Here is a 21109-nt window from a genome sequence, read left to right as displayed (position 1 = left end):
GTTTTCCTTAAAAATAATTTAAAAACATTACTCAAGCATTCCTTCTACATCTCCTCTAGCAAAGAAATGTTTCCACCTTGCATTCAGATACAGCCATCATCTGTTCTGTGTATGGATCCAGCCAAAAAATACAGTAGGAATAACTGAGCACATAAAGGTCTTACTCCATCCTACCATCACTATTACAACTGGGCATCTGTGTCCCTGCTTATTGGGTGTTGAACCAATGTAAGTCTGTCTTTCTGAAACTGCTTTTCCCTTTAAAATTCTGTTTTTCAGTTGCTTTTCTATTTATATTAATGTGAATTATGATTAAGTAATCAGGAACATGTAATAATTTTAAGAGAGGTTTTCTTTGATTATTTGCTTGGTTTTGTTTACTTTTATTGTTTCAAGTTTATTTTTTCTGCTGTCTCACTCTTAAGCCACCTCCTAAGACCACCTTTAGTTTGCTCTCCTAGGACAGCACTAAAGGATTTTCTTTTTATGGTGTAATACTTACTGCTATAGGTCTGAAATTCTTATTCCAAAACTCAGAAGAATTTTTACAAGGAAAATGGGCTTTTAATTCCTTCTTTTGTTGGCAGCACTTATCAGGTCAGATTATTAAACATAACTGACGTGTGTGAAAGAAATGTGGAGAAAGTCCCAGAGTATCTTATGACTGGGTATTTATAGTGAGCTATTAATGGACATGGGCTCTGCAGAGATTGTTTACAATCCTGAAAATGTCACTTTCAACTTAATAATCACTTCTTCAAAGGCGGAGATTTTCCCTCTTTCAGAAGGTGAGGAAAGCCAGTATATTTTCTCAATGCATAGGAAAATTAGTAGTACTTTTAGGAAAAAAAGTAGTCTATGTACTCATTGAACCATAGTAAAATCAATTACTAACAGTTTCTTATTGTATATGTTGTTAATATATTTCTATTTTTTGCTATTTATGCAATTACAGAGTAAGGCCTTGCAATCACACTTTAGGTGGAGCAGGTAACAAATTAAATGATGCAGATTTGCTATGAATTACTGCTGCCCAGCTTTAAGATGTTTCTAGAATTATTCCAAGCTTTGTAGTTGGAATGTTCACAACTTCTTAAATTTCCTGTGCTCATTCATTTTGCCAAGTTATTTATTAGCTTTCAGTTTTATTTATTAATTTTATTTTACCTTGCCCTGTTGTTTTGTTTTGGATTGGTTTTTTCAGGCCAGCTTTCTTGAAAGACAGAAGTGGAAGTTTTGATAAGGTAAAACAGATGAGAGGTTTGAGCCTAATGGAATATCTGAAATCTTGAATCTGCCAAGAACAGCATGACTGCTTAATCATATAACAGTGTAGTCATTTATTTTAAACTGTGTTTCATTTCTCCTGATACTGACACAGTGTTTGCTGTTTCTATTATTCCAGATCTAACCTAAAGATTTAACATCTGCTTCTAATTAAAAAGCAGTGTTTCCCTACAGAAGTGATCCATGTGGTGCTGATTTGCCATGAATAATTCTGTGTATATGGTTGATGGTGATTCTGATGAGGAAATCTCTACCCAGCAAGCTATTCAGGAAAGCTTACAAGATTGGCAAAAATTTGAAACAAGTGGCAGTGCAACAGAGGTTGAAAGGTAATAAGTTATTATTCTATTTTGGGTGTTTTCTTGGCATTACTGTAAACATTTAGTAGACCTTATTTTCCTTTTTTAACTCCCTAAGTTGTATTGTGCTGACCTTGTCCCATGGATACTGGAAAGCACTGGTAACTGACTTGTTTTGAGTTCTCCCTGAAAAAAATGTACCTGTTTCTTGGAAAATATGAAGCATATGAAACTTTCAGGTGATGTTTTACATCAATATGTTAATGAGTATAAGGCTTTGTGAAGAAGATAAGTAGGTGATATAGATTAAATTGGTATGGGAGCTTCCCCTCATTTTAGCATTTAATTGTTGGCCTTTGTGTTAAAAATTTAGTATTTACAGTGTCAGGGAAAGACCAACAAAAATAGTGTTTCAATGTGTTAAGCCCTCACAAAACCAATGTAACTTAGAAAAATCTAACATATTGTCTAAATTAGAGTATTTGAAGTAAGGTATAATTATATCCTTAGCTTCACATGAACTTTTACTTCTGATTTTATTCTTGTTCTGTTTATGCAGTTTCCAGTATACCAGAAGTAAGGAACATGGGCAGATCATTGCAGCAATTCGGACAGTTAAGTACAAATACACCCCTGGGAATGGCTGAGCAATGCCTACACTGTGGGGGTTTGATCACCTGATTTTACTGTAGCTTTCCTTTGTATAGTCTTGGGAGAAGTAAGAAACTAAAAACAAGACATCCAAAAGCTAGCTTATTAGATAGGATCATGGAAGTGGGATGGGTTCAAGTGACACTCCTTTCAAAAATTCCAGTGCTTCATCTCCTGAAATTAGAGGAAAACTCCAGGCTTTCATTCATAATGAGCAAGATATACTGGTGGAATAAATGACACTCAGTGTATTAGCTGCCTGGATTTTGTCTTATGATGTGTAATGGGATATATCTATGCTAAAACATCACAGGCCAAGAGGAGGCCTTGAAGAAGTTGGTGAGGTACAGTTCTGCTTTTGAAGAAGCAGATCAGCAAGGCTGGCTTCCTGTGCATGAAGCTGCAGCACAGCTAAATAAGAACATCCTTGAAATAACTTTCAAAGGTACTAAGTCCTTCTAGTTTTCCACCAAAAAGTTTTACAAAGAAAAGTTTGATGAATCATCCAACTTCAAATGTGTTCTGCTTTTCTGTATTTCAGCCTCCCGTGACATTACGTGGGAACAGTCCACGCTAAAAGGGGAAACACCTCTCTTGGTGGCAGTAAGAAATTGTTTTGTGGACAATGTCCACTTTCTCCTGCTCAATGGCTGCAATCCCAATGTTAGAAATGAAGAGGGAGATTCTCCTTTAGTTATAGGTGAATACTGTTTTTAGGGGTGGAGAGGTGATGGAATGAGGTGAGGATACATTTTAGGTTTTAAGGTGACATATTTGACTTCAATGCCTAAAATATTTTGCTATAAGGAGAAAAAGAAAAATAATCTCAGCATTGAATAGGTCTGTCCCTGTTTTTCTCAGATGATAATTAGCTTTCTCCATGAAGTGCAGAGTGCCATCCTCTGCTTTCCTTGGCATCATTTCTGTAGTGGTGCCAGGTAGTGAGTCCTTCTGCTTCTTCATGCTGTTACTGCCCTTCATGTCTGCAGGCATAGAACATTCATATTCTCTGCCCATATGGTATCTCCTTCATTGCATCAGCCTTTTTTTTCCTCAAAAACCCATGGTAATTGGTTTTAATTATCCAAAATTATAGCAAACCAGCCTGATTTATCTACAGTATGTGGGATGCAAAGCTGTGTTTGTCCCTATTTAGACATTGCTGTCATTAGTCCAAGGATGACAAGTGAAGAAGACAGGCTGACATTCTCAGTTGACTTCTCTTTAATATTTTGTAATTTGGGAATAAGGTCCCATACCTACAGTAGTCCTAGTATAGTCTCATACCCACATTGTTTGTGTGAATGCCACTTTAATTTGATCATGCACAAGAACTGTAATTCATGGTTTCTAAAGAACTATATTTTGCCAAAATGTTTTTCAAAAGCATTCTTTGTTCATTCCCTTTGCTTCCCTCAGTCTGGGCTATGATGCCTTCATTCTTACTGAATCCTACCCAAAAACAGGAAAGCAGGAAAGTGTCTTCTCATTATCTAAATTCTAAAGGAGCACTCAAGTTTCTTGGATGATCCCATACATTTTTTGTATTGGAAGGGTGGTTTCTTTTTCAAAACTATTGTTAAAGGAGGAGAAAAAGGCTTACCAATCATGTAGGACCCTCAGTCCATCCTTGTAAAATGGCTGCAGTTTTAAGTCAGGGCTGTCTGCTTAAAAAATGTACTGAACTCCTAGATGCTTTTGAAGTGCACAGCATTAAAATGCACCATCCCCCAAGAAGGGGATGCATGGGCTTTATCTAAGCAGCCATGTAGGTCACAGATAATGGGACATCACAGTTTCTGTCACAAAATGCTGTCACTGGTGTTCAAGCAGCTGTGGCACATGAAGCTGCTCAGCCTAATCTGTCCTGCTGAAGGACTCTCACTACCCTGCACAGCCTGGAAGATCAAAGAGAGAAGGAGGGAAGGGTGTTGCCTAATCATTCCATCCACTGGAGCTAATGTAAATTCCTCTTTTAAGATCCTTCCTGACTTAAGACTTCAGGCTTATTAAGCTAAGAAGGCATATAAAAGAGTCGTTAGAAGCTTTGTTTCATATTGCTGTAACTGCTCGTGGAGATTTAACAGAGCTCTTGTGGCAGTTCCTGAGCACCAGGGCCCTGGGTGTGGTCTCCATCTAGTGGCAAGGAAAGCCGTGTTCTGTTCCATTACCAAATGCAACAGAGAAGAAAAAAATCTACAGAGAGAGATTACCACGAAATGATTCATTTGCATACTTAGTGCTGTCCTTGTTGATGAATTAAACCTTTCAGTGTAGGGGCATTTCTCTTTGCATAAATAGCATTGCCAGGAACAGTGAGCACTCACATAACAGCAGCCATGGTGCACAGATAGCACTGAGTAACAATCCTGTCTGATGCTTTGCTTGCTGTCCTACAGCAATTAAACTTGATTCCTATGACATCGCCTCCTTGCTGCTGCGATCTGGTGCCAGAGTGAATCTGCGCTGTGTCCATGAGAGAACTGCTCTGCATGAGGCAGCCAGGCTGGGCAGGAAGGACCTGGTACAGCTTCTCCTGGAGGCTGGAGCAGATCCTGACCCCCGCAGTGGGTATGGCCTCACACCTCTAGCACTGGCTGCACAGATGGGGCACACAGAAATTATGGAGCTCTTACTGCTAAAAGGTGAGACTTTATTATATAGGACCTTATAGGAGGAGAAGGCTTCAGATATGCCTTCAAAAACAGCAGCAGAAGTAGCTCACATTACTAGAGAAAATTAAATGTCATCTGCACTGAGTGAAGGCCTGATAAATACCATTTGGTATAATATTAAAATAATATATTAATATTTTAGTGAGTACTTATAATTGGTTTTTAAATGCTGTATTATTTTCTCACATAAGAGGTCACCCTAGGGCACGCTTGATAAGATATTGTGGGGAATTTTACATGATGGTTCAGCAGCATTTGAACTGGATTGCATGAACTCTTGGATACTGGGTGCTCTTATGTTTACAGTCACATCTGCCTGTTCTTTGTAAAGTAAAGGAATTGAAATGCATTGTTTGTAAACCAAAATCAATTGTTTTGATGAATAAGAACCAAACCTTTTGCTGGTGCAGTTCTAGGAACAATTCTTACTGTGTTCAAAGCAATTTGGACCTTCTTGTTCTAAGGATTACATAAACAGATCTAAAATCAAGGATCCAATATGAAGATTTATGTCCACAGTGGTTCTGTTTTGTGGAGAATATAATTCAAAATACCATATCACTGGGGGGTTGGAGATATTAATTGCAGATGAATATTTACAGTGACTACTGCGAAAATCCTTGCTGCTTCTTCCCAGGTGCAGATGTTCTTTCACAGGCAATGGACTGTGCTTCTATATTGTTTGAAGCAGCAGGAGGAGGAAATCCAGATTCTGTGAATCTTTTACTAGAATATGGGGCTGATGCCAATGTACCAAAGCACTCGGGTCACTTGCCAATCCACAGAGCTGCATATAGAGGACACTTTCTGTGAGTTAATATACTTAAAAATCAAATCATAGTGACACCAGAAATAGTAATTTTACTAATTTTACCTTATTCAAAGCAGGCAGAAAATCTGTAGCTTTATACAAGGAATTATTTTTGACTGTGTAAATATGTCTGTTCTGTGTCTGAATGTAAGAGATCAGTTAGGATAAAATCTCCATGATTTTAGGATGCACATCTTAATCCCTCTGCTATTTCCCCATTTGTCACAAGTAGTAACACTGTCCAGTCTGATGCTGAGGTTCTTGGAACATTGTCACTCTCTCTGGGTCAATGTCTCATCTCCACCCCTCCAGAGAAATATGAATGGTGAATGTACTAAATAGACAAACAGAGAGTAAGGGTTTTCCCTATTTTACAGAGAGTAAGACTACTGGAAGATATTTATGCTGAAATCACAACTAACAAATGAGAAACAAGCACCTGACTATTCTTAATTTCTGTATTAATATTTTCTGTATATTAGTTGTTATATTTAAACTTAGATGTATATATTACATTATAGATTATATGTATTTGTTTTATAATACATATTCTATTAATTCCCTAACCCCTATAGGTTATGTGCTTTCAACATTCAGGAAAAATTTCTATTGAAAAGGAAACATTAATTCCTACAGCAAGGAATGGGTTGTTCATGAATAATAGTATAATAATATTATATGTGTAGTAGATGTAAAGTCAGTATCCATTGCTGGCTAACAATTGCAGTGTTAGCAATTCAAGTCAATGCATGCCATGGTACTGATTTGCCGTGGTACGTGTATATTAAGACTATTCTAACAGTCATGATGAATTCTGAAGCCAAACAACACAGAGAAATTCAAAGATGAGTTAGGTGAACCAAAATGTTTAAGGATTCTGAGATGCTTCTGGTTTTAATTTTTCAGAGCTCTAAAATATTTAGTTCCAGTGACTGATTTTTCTGCCATTAAAGAAAGTGGGATAAGTCCAGTTCACTCAGCAGCAGCAGGAGCACATCCCCAGTGCCTTGAGTTTCTCCTGCAGTCGGGTTTCGATGCCAATTTTATGCTGGCTCAGAGAGTTCGCAAGGGCTACGACGACCACCGGAAATCAGCGCTGTACTTCGCCGTCTCCAACGGGGATATCTGCTCAACGCAGCTGCTGCTCAACGCTGGAGCCCTGACAAACCAAGATCCCATCAACTGCCTCCAAATAGCCTTGAGAATGGGCAACTACGAGTTAATGAATCTGCTGCTCCGCCACGGGGCCAACGTCAACTACTTCTGCCGCGTGAACACCACGCATTTCCCTTCGGCCCTGCAGTACGCCCTCAAGGACGAGGTGATGCTGAGGATGCTGCTGAACTATGGCTACGACGTGCACCGCTGCTTCGACTGCCCCTGGGGCAGCGGGGACCACTCCCAGTACGTGACCGACGGCTGGACCTCCACTGTCATCAAAGACACCATGGTAAGGGTGTCACACGGCGGCGGGTGTGGCCCTACCGCCTTCCTTCCTAAAACTAAATGGAAAGGGGCTTAACGCACTGTCAGAAAAAGAAGTTTTGAAGACAGTTTACACATAAAGAGAGGAACAGACAAGGCTTTAAAATTAACCAGATGTTCTGAAGCCTAGTTTGTGAAGGCAAATGTTGTAAACAGTAATTTTGAATTGTGAAAATATAGCTGATGATATGCTAATGATCAGTAAGGAACTGGCTCTCCAGGGCAGTGTTGTCCATGCTGTGAAAGCAGAGGTTTGCAGGCTGGCTCTTGGCATTGTCCTGTACCAGAACACCAAGACTGGAAGGCTGTTGAAAGGATTCCTGGAGCTGGTGGGATAAGCACTGAGCAGAGATTAGCAAACCTAAAGATCCTAATCAGTGTCTTTGTTTCACAGTTTGTAAAGTCCATTTGAATCTTATAAACCCTTCTTTAACCTAAAGATAAGGGGATGATGCATGCACTGGGGGCTGGTGGATCCTCATATTAAGCACCTGAGACACAAGTCTAAATTCCATTCAAGAGTGGTAGCACTTCTTTTTAAGCACCAAGTCCCCAAATATACAGCTGCTTAAGTTAACTTCTGGATTTAGTACAAAATAACCATCTCTCAAAGTTTTAGATTCTGCTAGTGAGGCTTAAGCAACCTCTAAAACCCTGCTCAAGTAATGGCTCTTGTCCTCAGAGAAAGAAGTAATTTTCTGCAGTATCAAATATGACCCTACTAAATGTTTTGTTCCTATCAGTTCTGTGAAGTGATAACCTTGTCCTGGCTGAAGCACGTGTCTGGGAAAGTCGTGCGAATCATGTTAGATTACGTTGATCATGTTAAGATTTGCTGGAAGCTAGAAGCAGTTCTCAAAGAACAGGAACTCTGGCCAGACATCCATTTCATTTTAAGTAAGTATCTGTTTACATTTTTAATGAAAAGCTGGTTTGGCAGTGGGGCCATTTTGCTTGGTAGCATTAATTTTGCTTCTCCTTTCTAGCAAATCCTCGCTCTCTGAAGCACCTGTGCCGGCTGAAGATCCGGGCGTGCATGGGGCGGCTGCGTCTCCGCTGTCCTGTCTTCATGACCTTCCTTCCACTGCCAAACTGCTTGAAAGATTACATCCTGTACAAGGAATATGACCTTTATGGACAGGAAAACTTCACAGGGATCTACAAGCTCAACTGTGCATAAGTATTTGTCCTGTGCTTTGAAGGGAATTTAATGTGGATAAGACTGTTGTGCTTTTTGCTTTTGGGATTTTCTCTCCTCTGTATATTAAGGAATGCCATGGCTCTCCCCTCATCCCCTGAAGAACATGGTGAGACCCCCAAAATGTAAGTATTGGTGATCCCATTCTAAGGATCTCCTGGCCTATGACCTATCTGCAAGTTATGGCAACAGTATTTTAAATGCCTGGTGTGACAAGTTAAGGAAGTGAACAATACAGGGCTGCAAGCCTTGTGTTATGGCTAAGTTGAAGCTTTTCATATCAGATACCACTACCCTCATTCCAGGGTTAAACTCAGGGCTTAGTTCAAGGTCAGGGATTTGACTAAAATCAGGAAGAGACATAGTTTTCTTTTGTACTTCTTCCCTTCTCTTGCCAAGAAAAAGTTTTTATTTGTGAAGTCCTGAAGAGCAGCTTAAGTAATTCTTCACCCAATAAAGCAATCCCCCATTCTAGGCAATTAAATGAGATTAAGCTTGATAAACCTCTGCTTATCACAGCAGGTCATGTGACATACCAATGTTTCATCAAGGTGGCCCTGCTGAAAGCTGTGTTAGTTCTGCAGCTCCTTCTCAGGTACTGGCATCTCTCATCCACCATGAACTTGGACTATTCTCTCTAGAACTGGGTTCTCCTTACACAGTGCTGTCCAAAGTCATGCTTGCAATTTTTGGAGTTTCTCGCTATAGAGGTGGAGCTTAAACTTTTGGAGCCCTGTCATTTTAGGAAGTCCTACAGAAGTCTTAGAAAGACCTTCAGCATGCCTGTTCCTTCCAAAAATATTGCAACTATCAATTCTTATTTTAGAAAAAAATAGTTCTTTAGTTCTTATTTTAGAAAAAAAGAAGTTCATAAACACATTTGGCATTAGTAGTATTTATTCCTTCATAATCAAGTAAGCATAGATTTTTTTTTTCTAGTTATACATGCATCTTTATCACAGAAGTTACAGAATTCAAAAGTCTGCTTTCCCCCAGAAAAATCTACAAACCTTATAAAATACAAATTTAACCTTAATGTGGTTATGGCCCATGGTTTTTTACATGGTGTTTATCCCATAATAAACTAACTCAGCCTGTGAAGATATGTCCAATGCCCCTGGTAGTGGTTGTGCTGGTAGAGCCTCTGCACTCTGCTTGCTCTGCAGAGCCCTCACAGCCCTGTCACTGCCCCACCATGGGCCCTGCCCAGCCAGCTGCCACAGCTCCTGCTCACCTTCAGTCTCTGATTGTTGCAAAAATAGGTTAAGAGCATTCCCAAGTACAACAATGTTCTCTGAGGTTATCTGGCTATTACTATAAAAATTAAGAGAACTGAGCTACACTTGACTACCTGCATGTCAGAACTTATTCAAATGGAAGGGAACACATCCTGTCACCAGTAATGGTACTTCCTGAAAGTCAGCATAATGAAGAATGCAGGAGGCTTTTGCATCAGTACAAGTCTCACCCAGAAAGTTACTATAGTTAAGCTTTTATTTAAAATATAAAATGCTGACTGGAGCCCTGGTACAATAGGGTTACTATCCATGTTTCCAAGATTAAGACACAACAATCAGAGTTGACATAAATATGCCATTGGTTGTTCTTAATACAGCTATTCAGGGAACATGTGCAAGTCAGTCTCAAACACTGCAAAAATCACTTACACTTCACCAGAACAGGACCAATCCAGAACACCATCATAAGAATTTGACCACTCCACTCTATTATAAAAATGACCAGAAAGGTTGTACAAAATCCTCAGCTTGCAATATAAACTTCAGTAGGAATACAAGTGCATTCACAATGATACACTGACTTATTCTTGTCATGACAACTTAGATACCACTGTGGCAGGGAAAAAAATGCCAACTTAGTGCTTAATTAAAACAAGAAGCTTGGGGACTAATTACCTTGCAAGAAGAAAGAATATAAAGTATCAGCTTTTGCTGTTACATTAGACAATATCTCTACTAAATTCACTAAGCAGTGGCAGTTTTCTTTCTCTAGGTGAACTATTTCCTAAATAATAAGAGACCATATTGTAGCATAGTTTTCACCATTGGCTAATCTCAAATGCTGTGCATTTAATTAATCAGTATTTACCTTAAGCATAGACAGAATTTACCTTAAACAGTCAGATTTATTTCTTTATATCCATGTATGTCAATTACAGCTTCATAAATAGCATCAGCTGTTTCAGTTTTCAGCTCTGGTTTACATCCACATAAAGAGGAAATCTGATAGCCCTCTGGAAGGGGAATGTTTCTTAACTCTGAAATATTACTGTGAGACAGTAAATTGTCCTGATACAATTTCAAACTCAAACAGATTAAGGGAGTAAGCCTATGACATGCAGCTGACTTTTCACTACCTGATCATATCCAGTTAGATATGTTTCAGCAGTACATGACTGACCTTGTCCTCTGGTTTGGACTTGGCCAAATCCTAGCAGTGAGCACAGAGGAGTGCCAGCTATCATGTGTAATGCAATAAAATGCATAACCATAAGCACACCTGATATATTTGGATATTCATGCCATTACATACATAAAGAATGTATGTAGCTTAAAGAGCTGACAGCAAGACTGGCTTGGTCTGCAGTGTGTGGATCTACACGGTGTAATGAGCTTCATATCCTCTTACTTAAGAGATAAAAGTATGGCAGTAATTATGAGGCTGCAATTAGCAACAGTCCTGAACAACTCTGACAATTCAGTACCTACATGAAGTCACTTGAAAATCACGGATTTGAAAGAATATTTTAAGGAGTGACTGAAGTAATAGCAGATGCACATGAAGCAAACTACAGCTTCAGCCAAAGGTGCTTGAAAGATCAGTTTGTGAATAAAAGGCAGTAGGAAATAATAAACAGGAGGATTTCTCCTGTAAATTAGTAAAGGAAACCATCTAGCAGTTTAGTTACAATAACCAAATACTCTGGTGGTGAAATTCTACCACAGCAGTTCCCAGCAGACCATGAGGTGTTCCTACTAAAAGTTACATACTCTCATGGAAAATACCAAGCATCATTCTGATTTTTTTTTCAGCAAAGTTGTTTTCTAATGAAGTAGTTCTAAACCTTATAGGAAGAGAGGTCATGTATGAAACCTCAGCAGCTGTTTTTGCCTTGAGATAGTTCTAATTACAACCTGTGTGATCCTCCCTAGGCAAAGCTGTCATTCTCACCCCCCTGCTAACTCAATTGCCATTCCTGTCTGACTTCCCCAGCTCTGCTGACATGCCCTTGGCTCTTGCAGCTTTCATCATTACCCCAGATGCTTTTATACTTTCTTGCTCATTTTGCACCAGTGAAACTTCCCTAAAGGAGCAAACAACCAACCCCTACATTTCATTCATGCATATAAATCTTGGAGTGGGTAAGATGAGAATCATCCAACATAAGTGAAATGTATTTCACTCCTACTCTGTTTTAGAAAGCTACATTTAATGGTATATATGGAAAGCTCGAAAAGCAAATGGAGTAATTCCAATATTTATTGCTAAATCCAAAAAAATCCCATTTGACAGTAAATTCACCTACCAACTTTATCAGCCTTTCTTCCTCATCTTTGCAGATTTATATCTATATGAGTAATGGTAGCTTTTGCAAAAAATTCAGTAATTCCATTTTCTGACATTTCTTCAATAAGGCTAATGCAAAACAGGCTGCACATCAGAAATGCTTTTTCATGAGAGTGCTTGTCTATTATCTGTCCTCCCTCTGGAGCCTGGGCTACTGCAGCTCCAGTGCTTAACACAATTAGTTCTTCTCTGACAAGCTGAGGACTGGATTCTAGACACTAGAGATCACTGATTTCATAGGCTCTCTGTGCTGTTTCCAAACTGCTTCATCCTCAGTAAATACTTGAGAAAGATACAAGTAAGACACAGGAACCTTGAGCTACCCTGTGATATTATTTGATAGAAAACAAATATCAGTAAATAAAAACAAACACAAACAAACATGACCTGGAATAATCTGCAGAGACAAACTGCCTTGCCACTCTCTGTAAGCCTTGATTTAAGCACAAAAAAGGAAAAAAATTCAATTTGGTGCCTCTCTGTACTTTTTGTTGGCAAGAATAAAAATAGTCTCTTAAAAATGGGAGCTGAGATTGGAAGCCTAGATGTGAAATAAAAATGCCACTGTCTTTTACAAGAAGCCTCAGGTTGGTGTGGTCCATGGGGCACTGTGCCAGCTAAATCCAGCCACAGGGCAATACTATGTGACCTAACTGGACAACAGCAAAAGCAGATTTTTCTACAAGTGACTGGCTACTCTGGGGATGAAAAATCACACTGGAAAAGGATCTGGTTACTAACTCAGGAAGAGAACCTGGCAGCTCTCTGTTCCTCAGCCTCCTCACCTCCTTTTTCCAGGCAGAGCCCTTTGGTGGCTGCTCAAGTCCCTGTGGTGTAAAACCTCTGCCCAAGCTTCTGCAGCTCCAGCTGCCTCTGCTCCTGCCCAGGCACTGCTGCCCTTCTCTCCTGTCACAGGAGCTGAGGCCACCAAGTCCTGAACACAAAGTCCCATCTGCAGCACCAAGGGCAGGAGAGGCTTTGGCCAATGCAGGGCACTCGCAGGAGTCAGAAGAGCCCTCTGTGCACCTACAGCCATCCAGCAGACACAACCTGAGATTCCTCACTTACTTATCAGCACTGAACAGCTCCAGCTGGGAAGGGCAGGGCCACCACCAGCTGCTGAGGAGATACTCTGAAAATTGCTTCCATTCCTGAACACCAGAAATGCCCTGCAATGAACTGTAAATCACTCCTAACTGTTATATTATAACTTGGAATATAAGTGTATTCTCTTCTCTCTACATATCCTGTTATTTTCATGCCACTATTAGAGAGCTATCTTCTGTTCCTCTGGATTTTAATATTTATAGTAATTAGTGCAAAAATAAATATTTCTCTTCAAACAAGATTTCTCTTCTGGTTCAAAAGGTGAATGCACATCTAATTCTATACAAAATAAATATTACACAGGGTATGGAATATGGAGTGCAGATTACAAGCTGTAAACAGACATCACTTTGAAAAATGCTTTCCAGAACTGACTCTAGGATGTAGGATTGGTATCATCTCTTACTTCAGAACTGGTAAATTCTGTTTGCAAAATCATAAAAAGACTAAAGAGCCTCAACTCATTTCCAGTAGATGTAGTATTAGCAGCAAGGCATTTACATATGCAGAAGATTTTCATATGATGGAATTCAAGATCTTCCTGCAACTCTAAGCATATTTTATAAAAATGAACTCAAAGGTTTACAGCTTTTTATTCCAAGTACTGGGGAAAAACCAAGAACATGGCACTTGTGCTACAAGGCTATATACATGACTCCTAGCATTTGATGAGGAATGCTTTTCCTCATGCAATAAAGTTCAACTGCATCTCATCAGCTCTTATCTAGGTCTGACAGTATCTTTTTCTCCTGCTGAAATCAAGTTTTTTTGGCATTGTATTCACCAAAAAAAGAAAAAAGAAATCAAGACAGTATCATACTGTGCAAAATGAAACAAAAAAGATCCTTCTGTTTAGAACTATTGCACATCTCACTGATGTTAAAGGGGATCCTTCTTTCTAAATCTGAGAACGGGTATGTGCAATAAACTGGGTAAAGCTTAGCACTGTCTTATTTGGACATCCACTTCTGTTTCCAGCAAGGTGTTCTCCCTACTGCAGTGTAAAGAACAAATTTCAGTGTTACTGCTGAAGGCCAATAGGTTTTCAGTTTTGCTTCCAAAGCAGTCAGCTGCACAGAGCTAAGTGGGGAAAACACCCACATTTTTTCCCATACTGCAGAGAAGCCTTGAGAAAACATATGTTTGTAATAAACATGGCAGGATCACCTGCTTCATCTGGCATACAAGAGAAATTAGACTGACAGGAAATAGGAATCACTCAACTGAGAAAGAAAAATCAAGGCATAATAGGGTCTATATATTGTGAAGTCTTTTCTATGACATGACAGACCCTCCACCTACATTTCACCTCTTGTAGAACTTGTGCCATTTCACCAGATATATTAATGATTCCAATTTTAATGAAGCGAGCAACCTTAGGCTTCAGATTCTCTCTTCTTCTTTCCATCTTCTCCTAAATCACTGTCTTCTGACTGGCTGCTGCTAAGGACTACAAACTGTCCTTCTGTGCTGCTCTGGTTGGATCTGCTGGAAGCTGCTATCAACCGGCTCTGCTCCTCCAAGTCCTACATTGAGAAGAGGGGTTGAGAAATCAGAAAAAGAGTATTACCCTTAAAGCCATCTGCAATGGACACAGGATACCCTTATTGCAATTTCTAAATGATCTATCAATACTATCAGTGGACAGCTTTGGAAAAAACTGCAAAAGAAAGTAAGTAGAAAAAACCTAATATTAAGAAATAATGACAAAAGGTACCTTCTCAATTTGCTTTTGTTTATTCAGTTCTTTTTGCTGTTTCTCTTTGACTCTATCTATTTCCTTCTGCTTTTCTGAGGCTTTTCGATCCTACAGAGCAAAAATGTAAATAAAGTCAGTAACAACAGCCTGGGATGTTTGGGACACTACTGATTGATATGAGCTTGCTCAAGACTGTGACTTCACTGTTTTGAATATTCTGCTTTTAAAGGACTGGTATGGTTGTTAAAAGTAGCAAAATGAATCCTATATTGAATATTGTTCTACAGTAGATATTGGTCAGTCTTTTCATTTAAATTCTAGGAAAAAAGTCCCTTAAAATATACAACAACATTGCTGCAACTAGAGGCATCTTGCAGAATACAATCTATTACACATATTTAAATATACCCCCTTCCTTCCTTTCCCCAGCATCTTTTGCCCCAAAAAGATTCTTACCAGTTCTGCATGTAAAGCTATCTGTTTGGCCAATCCAACAGAGTCACAAATCTAAACACAAAACAGATGGAAATAATTAAAAATGCCTTGAAATTTCAGCCAGCATCCCAAATGAAATACAACAGCACATTAAAGCATTTGCAGGCACTTAAAATGACAGGTTTGAATGGATCTAGCACCTTGGAATCCATATTCACAACTGATACAAGTGACAACCATCACCAATACCTTTTCCCCTTCGTTATTTGATTCAAATATGTAGCAGATGGAAGTCTGGTGGCTGTCCACTCTCCCTCCTGAGGTTCTGAGCACAAATCCAAACAGGCGCTTGTTCTCCTGGTGTGTGGCATACAGTACTACATTGGGCAAAGGGAACTGCCAAAAGGATCAGACAGGGAGACTTTAAAACTGATTCCAAAGATTTCCACACGAGGTTTCAATACACTGCACATTAATTAATGCACACCCACAGCACAAGAAGTTACCCAAGCAAATGTAATTATGAAGCACAAACAGATTAGACAGCAAGGACTAAATTATTACAAAGGCAAGCAAATGTCAAAAAACACACTCCATGTAAGAAAAAGGGACTACATTTGCAGCAAGTCAGTCATCTTCCTAAAAGTGGATACACTCCTGTTTGATTTTGTTTTAATCATTCATTATAGTTACATTTGTTACTAGGCTTTCAATATTTAGTTTCATGTGAAGGCACTACTTCTCAAAAACCTTTACTGCAATTAGCTCAGTTCTCCAAGTCATATAAGCAAGAAAAATAAAACCCCATCCCATACCCTCATTGGTTTGTTACAAGAAAACTGTTTTGCATTCTTATTCCTAAAAGAGGTTGGACTTCAAATTATCTTTTTAAGACTCATCAAACAATAAACTTAAAAATTCTGAGAGTCCCTACCACAGCTGCTATGAACTGAAAGGATGAGTTTTCCTGGAGTTAGATGTGTGCATTTAGTATATGGGACATACTCTCAGTTGATGTACCTCACTTGTAGAAGGTGACAGCTTTGGACCATTGTTGAACTTAAGGTCAAAACATTAAAAACAAAACAGAGAAACCAAACAGCAAACAAACCCTCTTGGACTTCAGAACTAATTTAACTCCATCATTAATCTTCTCTCTTTACTATTTTACCCTCTCAGATCACAGGGAAAAGGGAGTCTCAAAAGCCAATGTGACCTATTGAAATCACTCCCCTAAACCTGATTTGCAAATGTTTCTACATGTCTGCATTGGTCTCCTAATAGCACTGGAAATTTGGCTGGAAATCTCATGCTATCAGTGATTTTTGCTATGATCTAATAATAATATTTTTTAAGTAAAAGAATTACATTGCTGGATATTTATCTTAAAATGGAAAGTTACTTACTCGTAGTCTTGTAACTTGTGTCTGTGGATCAATTAACCTAAAAATTTGTTTTTAAAGACAAACCAGAAAGTAAATTTTACCAAAGTGAAAGAAGATCATTCTGTAAATAAACATCAGTAGAAGTCAGGAAGCAAACCTACTTTAAACAGTCACAAGTGACTAACAAGTGTGACTCCGTCATCCTGAAGACGTTGTGGATGGCGCGAGCTGCGAGTATCTGACGCATTGTTTCATAAACAACGTCTGGGCTTTCATCACACCTCACTTCCATAGAGCCAAGAAACCTCACAATAAATAACTGATGAAGAATTGAATCTAAGAAAAAAGAAAAGTATTGAAAAAAACAAACTCCATTTTGGGTTTCCCATTCAAAGCCAAAGGTGGATTGCCGTCAAGAAAACTCCAAGCTCGTCCTTACTTGGAAAGAGATTGCTCCTACTCAGCAATGAGAGGTGCAGTTAGTACACAGCACACCACACATCTTTGCATTTGGTTGATGATACAAAAGATGCAATTAATCATTTTTACAGCAGATTTTCAGACAGTAGTTAGATTTAACTTGACTTATCAAATACCTTGCAATGTAATTAAGCATTTTTAAACTGCTGTTAAATTAGAAGAGAGAAGCTAGAGATGAAAACAGAACTATAACTGTCAAAACCTATTTTTATTTTGCATTGAAGTGAAATTTTGTTTTACCTTCTGTTTCAGGTTTTGAGCCTCCAGATTCACCGAAAGGATTTGTGCGTCTATCAAAAAATGAAAACATTAAAGCAGGAGTCAGATTACAGGAACCACTCATGGACAGTGCAGTAGTCTCATGCTGTGTCAAATACCAGCATGTAGTGAGTTCACAAACCTGTCATCTGGAGGAATAATGTATCATGAGCCATAAGGAGAAGCAATTCTATCAGGAGTGAGACATAACTTGCTGTATCTGAGGGCCCACATTATGGGGAAAATACCAGATATTATTGTCCTATTGCTGCCACAGAAGGTTTTGCTCACATTTTATTTTTTTATATATATTTGAATTAAGCCCAAACTAAAACCCTGGTAATGTTTGAAAAGGTATAGTTTTAGAGGAGGAAATTTCACAGAACGGCTTCAGGAAGCACAGCCAAAAACCAGGCCCTTTCAGTACTCCATAAGAGCACCCACTTCTCATCACTGTCAAGGTGTTGAATTACTTACTCAAGAGAAGCCCTGGGTTTGTTTCAAATGCAGCTTTCTCAAAACATCACTGGGATTTTACTCCTAGAGAGTCAAGAGAAATGTGGCTATTTCTGGCTCTCAGAGACAGAATTACTATCAGTTACAGAGAAAAGTGAAAATACTCTAGGCTTCCAAGTCTGCATTTTTCAAAAACAGTAAAGGAATAAGCACAGGAAATAGGGACATTTTATTTAAAATTTGTAGAGGAAATTGCCCATTCTCTTTGGCTGATTGGTAGCTGAAAAGCTATTGGCAAAAGTTCAGTATAGTTCAAATCAGGTTTTTTATGGATTAATCAAAGTGTTACCTCGATAGTTAGTGTTCTAAAAACAAATTTCAAAACTGAGAAAAAAAATTGCTCAGTTACATACTGACTGCCAGTTCATTTTATCAATTGTCAGAAATGTTTTAACTAAGAGATGTCTGGTTTAAAGTATTACGTTTTTCTAGACTGAAGCCAAGATGGCATTGCTACAACGTTTAGATAACGTGGACTCAATCAAGACCCATCTCATTAAAGGCTGACCTGGGTAATTACAGTAAAAACAAATTTCTACCAGCATCTTCTATTGCTCAGACTCTTCATGATGTTTAATATGAAACTAGAAGAGTAAATGCAAAATCTCACAGGATCTCTCAAAAGGCAGAAATAAAATTTAAATATATGTCATCAGTATCAGAAACCAAGGGAAGTACTTTTTTAATAACAAACATGTTACCTATCTGTACAAACACTGCAGTTCTTTATTGAAGGCCATGGTTAATTGAAAATACTGAGCTCACCTCTATAATTTCTGCTATGAAGAATATTATTTTCTAGATGAGAATTATAACTGATGACATCACAGAATATTCTGAGTTGGAAGGGACCCCCAAGGATCATTGAGTCCAACTCTGCAGTGGATGGCCCATACAGGGACTGAATCCACAGCCTTGGTGTTACTGGCACCCTGCTCTGACCAACTGAGCTAGACCAGGCTACCACAGAGTTCAGCTAAGCCTAAACTCTCCACTTCCTGCAATACAGTTCAAGTCTATTTTATATCAGTGTATTCTGAAGGATCTAGTTGGCCACCTGCTTATCCTGCTGTACCAACAATTAGAAGAAAACTGTGGAAAAAAGGAAAAAATAGTTTTTTATATATAATTTCAACTCCTACATCAGTGAGATGCAATTCAAAATACAAATATTTTCCTAGAGGCAGGGGGATATAGCACATTTTTTTGACAAGAATCACATAAATTAGTTTTCATCTCTTTGGCTGGTTTTTTTTGTTGTTAAGAGCAGCTGGATCTGCAAATACATTTTGTTCATATCTGAATTCTATAGATACAGCTCCAGAAATGTAGTGATGATTTACAGGTCTTTGGTTTTTAGTACATCTCCCACTCAAATATAATAACAAGTAGGAGAAAATGCTTTTATGTTTTGGATGAACTCTTAAGATGATTTTAAGTTGTCTGTATGTGGAATTACTCTAGAAGCCTAGACCATTTTCACTCACCTTTCAGCTTAAGAGGAGTCATCGTATGCCATCATCACCTGGAGGTAGGGCTACCAAATTTCTCTTGAGTTTCCAAGAGGAAATAACCCAAGCTGCTGGGCGAGCAAGCAATAGGAAAGGAAAATACTTTGTGAAACCAAAAGTTTAAAATAAATCAATAAATAAAAGCATTGGCTGCTAAAGCAAGAAAAGCTGCTGCAAAATAGAAAACTATACCTTGACTTAGTGATGTAATTAAGCCTTTTTTTACAATTCCATCTAACAGTTTAACAAATTGTTTTGCTCCACTGTCCACTGCAAAATTTGTGACATCAGTCAGAAAAAGGCAACGTGTGTACTGGAGCTGCATCTTAAATGTGCTTTTCTTGTTTGTTGGTTTTTGAATTAGTAACATTAACTTTAGGGATTTTTTTTTCCTTCTCTCTACATTTCCTACCTGCCCGATTGCCCTGATGACTTTGCTTGGCCAGGCAGATCTTCACTGACTGGAGATATGATGTCAAACTGGATGGGAGTGTCAGGGGCAACAAGGGAATCCAAGGAAAGTGCTGAGAGAGCTGCTGAGTCAGAGCCCAGGGACCCTGTGCTGCTGGTACGAGCGGCAGGAGGACGAGATTGCCTGCAACAGAACCAGAAAGGCAAAGTCAGGGTATGTCAGTAGTTAGTTAGGAGCTCAGGTTGGTTGATAATGAATTAAACCATAGAGGACACCAATACAATATTGCAGACCTTAGATGTAAAACAAAACAAAAACTAAAAACCTAAAGATCGGGGTATAGCAAACGAATCTATGAACCTAGTCAAATTTAAGTTAAAGTCAGCACTTCCATTAGTAATTGCATCAGATTGATTTAACATCAATATATAATCACATATTAAGAATAATAAAATCTGAGGCCTGCTTCCAGGAATTGGACACATGAAGAAAAATCTCATCATGAAATCACACAACAAAACAGATATGATGAAACCAACCAAAGTGTCCACCAGCTGGCATTAGGATTACTTGTGACAATGGATGCACAACAGTGCTTCAGCAATGAAGGTGTGTTCAGGAAATTTTCCTCTGACCTATCACAGATTTAGTTCTGATCACAAAAGTATTTGTAGGTTTGTCAGGCTCTTTTTTTTTTTTTTTCCCCTGGAACTTTATCGAGGATTTTCTTTTTACATGTGCACCCCAAATGGCCTCTGGTTGCTTCACTTACACAGCTGGCCTCAGGCTCTCATGCCTCTGCTGAAAGGAAGGGGAAGGGGTGACAGCCTCCAGAGCTGACTGGTTCACACGGGCAGCAATCTCCTGCAGAGATGGCAAACAAGAACTGGAAACATTTTTCTCAAAGGAAACTTTCAAATTTTATTTATATGCAACTGGGAGAAGTTGTAAACTCAACCCTTGATGACAATCTTTTCTTCAAATACATAACCTGATGTTAACTTTCTCAATTTAAACAAATTTGCCTTAAAATACTGCCAATATTAATAAAAAGCAGCAATAGAGAAAAGCTCCAATGATAACTCTGGCAAAATAAGCAAATGTAGCCAGGAAAACAAAAAGAAAAATCTCACTTGAGAAATGCAGCACTCAACTGTGAACTAAAACCCATGAAGACACACTTCATATATAGATACATGCTCTGTTATAAAACAGTTTTTATTGGGCCAATTCCCCTAATTAAGTAAGCAAAAATCACTATGTAAGTTTTTATCAATATGAATTAAACTCTATAAATATAAATGTTAACATATTA

General features: G+C 38.6%; 2 protein-coding genes across 3 annotated transcripts in view; one reads left to right on the top strand and one right to left on the bottom strand.

Annotated features, from left to right (window-relative positions):
- The first annotated feature begins 88 nt into the window (after nt 1-88).
- ASB14 (ankyrin repeat and SOCS box containing 14) lies at nt 89-21102 on the top strand. Of its 2 annotated transcripts, XM_054516085.1 has the most exons (11): nt 89-788; nt 1406-1616; nt 2146-2196; nt 2546-2682; nt 2779-2937; nt 4637-4882; nt 5550-5721; nt 6630-7173; nt 7952-8105; nt 8195-14770; nt 17350-21102. In XM_054516085.1, the coding sequence occupies exons 2-10, from the start codon at nt 1489-1491 to the stop codon at nt 8386-8388; spliced, it is 1785 nt and encodes a 594-aa protein (XP_054372060.1). In that variant the 5' UTR covers nt 89-788; nt 1406-1488; the 3' UTR covers nt 8389-14770; nt 17350-21102. The 2 variants fall into 2 exon arrangements, with proteins under 2 accessions (XP_054372060.1, XP_054372059.1); XM_054516084.1 differs by lacking the exons at nt 89-788; nt 1406-1616; nt 2146-2196; nt 2546-2682 and having other exon boundaries at nt 2793-2840.
- The window catches only part of APPL1 (adaptor protein, phosphotyrosine interacting with PH domain and leucine zipper 1), a 23694-nt gene continuing 12467 nt past the window's right edge, over nt 9883-21109 (bottom strand). Inside the window, exons 14-22 of the mRNA XM_036391272.2 lie at nt 20567-20658; nt 19795-19977; nt 17338-17387; nt 16779-16953; nt 16639-16675; nt 15482-15628; nt 15254-15304; nt 14816-14905; nt 9883-14624 (exon numbers count right to left, since the gene is read on the bottom strand). Of these exons, the coding sequence (XP_036247165.1) occupies nt 14475-14624; nt 14816-14905; nt 15254-15304; nt 15482-15628; nt 16639-16675; nt 16779-16953; nt 17338-17387; nt 19795-19977; nt 20567-20658 (975 nt within the window). The 3' untranslated portion in view covers nt 9883-14474. The remainder of the gene's footprint in view (nt 14625-14815; nt 14906-15253; nt 15305-15481; nt 15629-16638; nt 16676-16778; nt 16954-17337; nt 17388-19794; nt 19978-20566; nt 20659-21109) is intronic.

This window comes from Molothrus ater, chromosome 11 (genome assembly GCF_012460135.2).
Source record: "Molothrus ater isolate BHLD 08-10-18 breed brown headed cowbird chromosome 11, BPBGC_Mater_1.1, whole genome shotgun sequence".
NCBI classification, from domain to species: Eukaryota; Metazoa; Chordata; class Aves; order Passeriformes; family Icteridae; genus Molothrus; species Molothrus ater.
This window is presented reverse-complemented; position numbering and strand designations above follow the sequence as displayed.